Source organism: Ammodytes marinus (genome assembly GCF_949987685.1).
Source record: "Ammodytes marinus genome assembly, chromosome: 14".
NCBI lineage: Eukaryota > Metazoa > Chordata > Actinopteri > Uranoscopiformes > Ammodytidae > Ammodytes > Ammodytes marinus.
In genome coordinates this window covers 2,211,549-2,219,742 of record NC_137218.1, presented here as the reverse complement: position 1 = coordinate 2,219,742, position 8,194 = coordinate 2,211,549, and the positions used below count along the sequence as shown (strand labels likewise).

The 8,194-nt window shown below is 38.4% G+C and overlaps 1 protein-coding gene across 2 annotated transcripts in view; it reads left to right on the top strand.

The window, feature by feature from the left end:
* Positions 1 to 6,363: 6,363 nt before the first annotated feature.
* The window catches only part of taf9 (TAF9 RNA polymerase II, TATA box binding protein (TBP)-associated factor), a 13,029-nt gene continuing 11,198 nt past the window's right edge, over positions 6,364 to 8,194 (top strand). For both annotated transcript variants that reach the window (XM_080040999.1, XM_080040998.1), the window contains exons 1-2: positions 6,364 to 6,419; positions 7,395 to 7,476. In XM_080040999.1, coding sequence (XP_079897125.1) covers positions 6,384 to 6,419; positions 7,395 to 7,476 — 118 coding nt within the window. In that variant the 5' untranslated portion in view covers positions 6,364 to 6,383. The remainder of the gene's footprint in view (positions 6,420 to 7,394; positions 7,477 to 8,194) is intronic.

The following is an 8,194-nucleotide window of genomic DNA, read 5'->3' as shown; positions in this document are numbered from 1 at the left end:
GTAGTCACATGGTAAGTTTTATGGCCCTCATCTCACCTTTCCTCCTCCCCCATTTCTCTCTCTCTCTCTCTCTCTCTCTCTCTCTCTCTCTCTCTCACTCTCTCTCTCTCTCTCTTCTCCTCCACTCATTTGTGTCTATTTATCTTCCATAACATGTCTTCTTTCATACTAGTACAAATCAAAAAGTCCAAAATGTACATTCAGGTGTTTATTTGACTAAACCTTGTCTGTTTGCGTCTGTATATTTCTCCTATAACCATCTTTAACGGACATTATCTCAACATTAGTTTTTTTTTTCTCAATACTCTGAACCAAAAATCTCAACTTCTGAAGCACTTACATCAACTAAACTTTCCATAATCATTCTTAGCACTATTCTGAAGGTTATTACAGAAGGTTATTTTTTCACATGTTGTTCACTGTCTGATTTATGAGACATTTCTTCTTTAAAACATACAGAAGTGTATTTTTTGTACACGTATACGCCTACATAGTATTTTTCGATTTCATAAAACGTTGTCGGCACTTGGGTGATGTAAAAATGAAACAAAAAAGATTGTATAACTCTGGCCTTATCCAACATCTGGATTTTCGTTTTTTTTTTTTTAAATAGATAGGCTACAAATTACGGTAGTTATGCTACATATTGCCAAATGTGTACATGTTTTCAAACACTTCTTAAAAAATTGTTATACAACATTTGTTTTTGTTTTAATCAACTGGCAAAGTTTCATGATGATAGCTATAAGTAAAGAAATGTTACCCTCTCAAACTTCTAAAACTAAAATAAAAAATCTTATAGACTCCACAACTGGCTATACCCAGACCACCCCACCCCCCTCCCCTCCTCCCGACCCTTCCCTTCCCCGGCCGGTGTCGCCTCTCTATCGGATACATTTGCATGACAGTCCGCCGCTGCATTTCAAAGGGTCGCTTCAAAGGGGAAAAGACAAAGTTACAAATGACGCTAAATAATAGATTAAAAAAAAGGACTAACATGACGTCACGTGGGTCACCGAGTTCAACTTGATACATTTAAATATGTATTTCATTGTATACATTCATTTATTTCGCAATTTTTTATTTTTTCAATACTTGGAAAACTTTTTTTTAAAGAACACAAATACACACACGACTGAAAAAGTGAGCACACAGACAACAGTCAAAATCAAATATACAACTAACATGGCGTGCTCTACTTAACAGGTTTCTAAGGACATTGTGTTTAAATTAAAGGTAAAATGTTAAGAAAAAAACTCTTTTGTTTAATTTAGTATAGTGTGTTAAATACATGGCCAATTAATTCAAATCGAATAACTTGACAAAAATATATAATTATGCCAAAAACTAATTATTAAAAATAATCCATATGTAGACACAGTGCAGTTATGAGCTGCCTGTAAATGAACAAAGGCCTTCAAACACACACACTCTCTCTCTCACACACACACACTCACACACACACACACACACACACACACACACACACACACACACAAATACACACACACACACACACTCACACACACACACACATCACACAATGTTTAAATTTGCGTTTTAGCCTACATGTTTTTTTTTTATACTTTTTTTAAGAACACAAAACAACAAGTGAAAAAGTGAACACACAAACAAAAGACAAAATAAAATAAAAAACTAACATGGCGAACTCTACTTAACAGGTTTCTAAGACACTGTTTAAATTAAAGGTAAATGTTACTGTTGTGCACATTTTTTTAGCACATGTAAAAGTGCAGTAAAGAATGTTTTTATCGATCTTAATTAATCAATTAGCTATTTAATCTTAAAGGTGCAGTGTGTAATATGACATCATCAAGAACGTTCTACAAAGTTCTACAAAGTTCTAGAATGCAGCGCTCCCTGGGTAACCCCAACCCTTTAGAATAATAACAGAAGCTACAGTGGCCTTCAAGGACAAGAACAATTCTAAATTTTAAACAATGCACCTGATGACATTCCAACTATGACAATTTCAAGATGGTGGCACTATAGGCCTTGGTCCAAGATATGCAGAAATATGGACGTATATGAGACCCTTTCTAAGGGAAAAAATAAAATAAAAAAAAATAAAAAAATGTCAGCTATTATGCACTAAATTAAATGTACTTATATTATAATTACTTTCTACAAAATCTGCTAGGAAATAAAACCCAAAATTCTACACACTGCAGGTTTAAAGGTAAATGTTCTGGGAAAATGTATTTCATGGTACGTAAGAATAATAATAATGTAATGGTCGATTGTTAAATTTAAGCCCATTCAATCAATTTATTATTAATTTATTACATTTTATAAGCCATAAAAACCTTATTATTGCCATATAGTTATTCACCCTGTTTTATAGGCACAGCGGCGGCGCTATATTGATATATATGTTGATATCGTTAACACCTGTATTGGACACTCTTACCTGTGTTATTATATTACCCCGCATGGTTTACTTAAAGGAATACTTCTGCCATATGGAACCTGTATTCTATCATCATAAAATCACTATTATAATATAATGAATGAGGTTTGTCTTCCCTCAGTCTTCCCTTGGCCCAGCTGTCCTGTTAATCCTAACCCTACATTTTAACATGTGTGATGTCACATATGGGAAAAAGTAGGGTTTGACAGTGAGACCATAAAACACTCTTTCTGCCTTTTCTCAGGCTAGGATGAACCGATTTCTAAAATATTTGCACATTTATTACATAGGATCTTAGAGTTCAATACACCTTCATATTTCCACCGGAGAAGTAGCTCTTTAATTACATTAGAGACAGATCCACACGTTCGTTTAAACAACCTGTGCTTTTTTTTATAGTTAACCGATTTTCAATTAAATTTCAATTCAATTCATTTATACTTGATTGTCCTCTTGGGAACTTGTGTTGGACACATTGGCACTGAATGACTCAGCTGCACTTTATACGATGATGATCCGTTAATGAAAACAATAAGACCAAAGTCACATTGCACATTTTTTTTAACCTTTATTTCTACAGGTAAATCCCATTGAGACCGAAGACTCTTTTACAAGGGAGACCTGTTTTCCTTTCCCACGTTACCATTCACACACACATTCATACACCGATAGCAGCAGGCTAACTATCGACATTCACACGAGGCAAGGTGGGTGAAGTGTCTTGCCCAACGACACAACAACCATGACACAGGTGGCAGGGCGGGGATCGAACCTCCAACCCTTTGATCATCAGCCGACCCGCTCTACCACCTGAGCCACAGTCGCCCAATTTCAATTTAAGTTATCTACTTTTTATTTTCTATTCTATTTATACATACTGTTTTACACTGTAGCCTACAACAAATTCATTGCACTACTTAGAACTTAGAATGTATCTAATGTAAAAGGGTTGGAGGTTCGATCCCCGCCCTGCCACCTGTGTCATGGTTGTTTGTGTCCTTGGGCCAGACACTTCACCCACCTTGCCTCGTGTGAATGTCGATAGTTAGCCTGCTGCTATCGGTGTATGAATGAGTGTGTGAATGGTAACGTGGGAAAGGAAAACAGGTCTCCCTTGTAAAAGAGTCTTCGGTCTCAATGGGATTTACCTGTAGAAATAAAGGTTAAAAAAAAAAAGAAAAAAAAAATATTGTTTATGTTAATCTTATTCTACTCTATATATTTTTATCGTTCCTATTACACCGTGGGTCAGAGATAAACTCCATTTTGATTCTGTTGTATGTCTCTGCATGTATCAGAACTGACAATTAACAAACTTTGACTTTGACTCAATAAATAAATAAATATAAATCAAAAACAATCCTCATACAAGCAAAGAAACGTTTATTGAACACCATTTTCTAAGGTTTATTCTCATAACTGAATGAACAAACTTTCTTACCCTTAGCAAGTTATGACAGAGGACAGATAAAGAGATATTCACTGATTTTGTCAATAAATAAATATAAATCAAAAACAATCCACATACAAGCATAGAGCCTTTTATTGAAGACCATGACTCTATTGCACAAACCCTACAGCCTCTATCAGTGTTGTTCATAATTGAAGCGGGCACAGATGAGTTTTTAAAGATAATTTTTTGGGCATTTTATGCTTTTATTAGACAGTGTGTAGAGAGTAGAGACAGAGATGAAATGTGTCAGAGAGGGGAATGACATGCAGAGAACGACCCGGGCTGGATTCTAACCCGGGTCTGCTGTGAAGAGGACAGAGATTCTAGGGGGGGGGGGGGGGGGGGGCGGGGGGGCGGTCTAACTACTACACCACAGGCACCCCCCTAACAAATTATTATTATTTTTTTTAAGATATTCTTTTTGGCATTTTTATGCTTTATTGATAGTGTAGAGACAGAGTTGAAATGGGGCAGAGAGGGGAGTGACATGCAGAGAACGACCTCGGGCTGGAATCGAACCCGGGTCCGCTGCTGGCCGAGGCCCATGGGGGGGGGGGGGACGCCCTACCAACTGAGCTAAGGGCGCCCCCCCCCCCCCATGAGTTTTTAAAGTGGTCCAGTTTGTATTTTTTGCGACTCTGTATCCTCGTTTTGTTTGATGAAGTGTTTGTAGGAACGTTAGTCATTCAGAAACCTACAGTGTCTTTCTCAGTAAACGATAAGACATATTTATATCATATTTTATGACTTCAACGCAAGATTTTTTATCAGCTTTAACTCAAAGTAGTTAAGTTTCTGTTTTCATTTCAACATATAGAAACTACACTCTTACCTGACCTAATGGAAAATGTATGAAAAAAGTAGTTTAACAAGACAAAATATATATGTATTTATTTTTTAAGATTATTTTCTGGAATTTTCAAGCTTTATTTGATAGTATAGAGTTGAAATGGGGAGACATAGAGAGAGAGAGAGACAGAGAGAGGGGGGATAAATATTTTCTGAAACAGTCTCATTTTCCTCTGATGATCATAAATTAGGCGCATTGTTATCATGAAATAAACAAGTTAAAGTATGTCCCAATTGTTGCCATACTGCATCCTAACTAGATTATTTTTATGATGAGATGTAGTTTGTAGAATAGAGAAAAGAAAGATTATGAGATTTGGAAAACAGGGCTGGTGTAAATACACGGCCCAGGATCTGTGTGTGTGTGTGTGTGTGTGTGTGTGTGTGTGTGTGTGTGTGTGTGTGTGTGTGTGTGTGTGTGTGTGTGTGTGAGGATAGAAAGGAGATCTCACATTCATTCACTCAGAGTTCAGTGTGTTCGGGCGCTCTGGTGGTGTAGTGGATAGAGCGTGTACCATATCGGCTCTGGCCTTCGTTGCAGTGGTCACGGGTTCAAATCCGACTCGTGGACCTTTACTGCAGGTCATCACCCCCCCCCCCCCCCTCTCTCTCTCTGTCTGTCTCCCCATTTCAACTCTGTACTGTCTAATAAAGCTTGAAAATGCCAAAAAATAATCTAAAAAAAAAAGTTCAGTGTGTTCACTAGTCTGTAGAATAGAGAAAATAAAGATTATGAGATTTGGAAAACAGGGCTGGTGTAAATACACGGCCCAGGATCTGTGTGTGTGTGTGTGTGTGTGTGTGTGTGTGTGTGTGTGTGTGTGTGTGTGTGTGTGTGTGTGTGTGTGTGTGTGTGTGTGTGTGTGTGTGTGTGTGTGTGTGTGTGTGTGTGTGTGTGTGTGTGTGTGTGTGTGTGTGTGTGTGTGTGTGTGTGTGTTCTCTTCTGCCCCCTGCAGGCTGTCTGGACAAAATGAATGATACCAACATACATACAGCTCTGGAAATAAACATATGAGACCAGTCTGGATTTTTCTTCAATCTTCATCTCTACATTACTCAATGGAAATGCTCTTTAATGACAATATTTTTTGGGGGGGAATTTGGTAGAAATGTTGTCAGTAGTTTATATTATAAAACCAAAATGTTCATTCTACTCAAACATGTGCCTATAAATAGTAAAACGAGATACACTGAATTTGAATTTGGAGTGGTCTCTGTAGCTATATATATATATAATGTAATATTAAACTTACACAGAACTTTCCTAAGGTCATGTTTTACTAGTGGTGGGACTTGTGACTTAGTGCAATTTAAAAAATGCTGTGCATACAATCTATCTATCTATCTATCTATCTATCTATCTATCTATCTATCTATCTATCTATCTATCTATCTATCTATCTATCTATCTATCTATCTATCTATCTATCTATCTATCTATCTATCTATCTATCTATCTATCTATCTATCTATCTATCTATCCATCCATCCATCCATCCATCCATCCATCCATCCATCCATCCATCCATCCATCCCTCCCTCCCTCCCTCCACCTCTCACCGCCAGGCGTCGCTGCGTTGTTTCTACTGCGCAGAATCAAAAACAGTAGAACAAGAAATCTGTGTGTGGGGGGAAGACAGAATTATCAAAATGTCTGCGCCGAAAACCATCCCGAAAGATGCTCAGGTAACGTCTTTAATACCGATTTTATTCACTTTATTAATCGTTAAGCAGCAGTTTGAATGAACCCTTATCGTGTTTATGTATTTAACGCTGTAGTTAAGGAGTTATTTGACGTTAGTTACCGGATTGCCCGCTCACGACACTACACTATCAACTAGCTTGTTAGCTTAGCGTAGCTGGTCCGACGTAAACAAGCATGTTTTTGGTCAAATTTAACTGATATTTTTGTTTTTTATTAACCGTGGCTGGAGTTAAATACCATTCACGGAGGGTTAAGGCGTTTTTATGTGTGTGAGATTGTTTTCCAACTCTTTAACGGTTACTTTGAACATTCATGTAGAAATAATCACACATCAGACATTAATGTTGTTCAAGAAATAAAATAGACATTCATATCAACGTCCTGCTGCTAGAAATGTTTTGCTGCATGTTGAATGTTTGATTTTTTTAAATGTCTTTGCACAAATGTTCAACCATCTATCTATCTATCTATCTATCTATCTATCTATCTATCTATCTATCTATCTATCTATCTATCTATCTATCTATCTATCTATCTATCTATCTATCTATCTATCTATCTGTCTGTCTGTCTATCTATCTATCTATCTATCTATCTATCTATCTATCTATCTATCTATCTATCTATCTATCTATCTATCTATCTATCTATCTATCTATCTATCTATCTATCTATCTGTCTGTCTGTCTGTCTGTCTGTCTGTCTGTCTGTCTGTCTGTCTGTTTCAGCTACAGAAGTTTATTTACATTTTTTTATGTGAAATAACAAAATAAGTGAGCAGGTGTCATTGTGTGTGTGGGTGTGTTAATTTCTGTATCTAAATGTGTGTGTGTGTGTGTGTGTGTGTGTGTGTGTGTGTGTGTGTGTGTGTGTGTGTGTGTGTGTGTGTGTGTGTGTGTGTGTGTGTGTGTGTGTGTGTGTGTGTGTGTGTGTGTGTGTGTGTGTGTGTGTTACAGGTGATGATGCAGATCCTAAAGGACATGGGGATCACTGAGTACGAGCCTCGAGTCATCAACCAGATGCTGGAGTTCACATACAGTCAGTTTATCACTCACTCGCTCACTCACTCACTCACTCACTCACTCACTCACCCCCCCCCCCCCTGTGTCCACATACAGTCAGTTTAACCCACACACACACTCACTCACTCACTCGCTCACACCCCCCCCCCCCCCCCCCTGTGTTCACATACAGTCAGTTTAACACACACACAGACGCACACACACACTCACTCACACACTCACTCACACGCTCACTCACTCACTCACTCACTCACTCACTCACTCACTCACTCACTCACTCACACGCTCACTCACTCACACACTCACTCACACTCTCACTCACTCACTCACTCACTCACTCACTCACTCACACACTCACTCACTCACTCACTCACTCACTCACTCACTCACTCACTCACTCACTCACTCACTCACTCACTCACTCACTCACACTCTCACTCACTCACTCACTCACTCACTCACTCACACGCTCACTCACTCACACACTCACTCACACTCACTCACTCACTCACTCACTCACTCACTCACTCACTCACTCACTCACTCACTCACTCACTCACTCACTCACTCACTCACACACGCACACACTCACTCACTCACTCACACGCTCACTCACTCACTCACTCACTCACTCACTCACTCACTCACTCACTCACTCACTCACTCACTCACTCACTCACTAACTCACTCACTCACTCACTCACTCACTCACTAACTACTACTCCTGTGTTCAC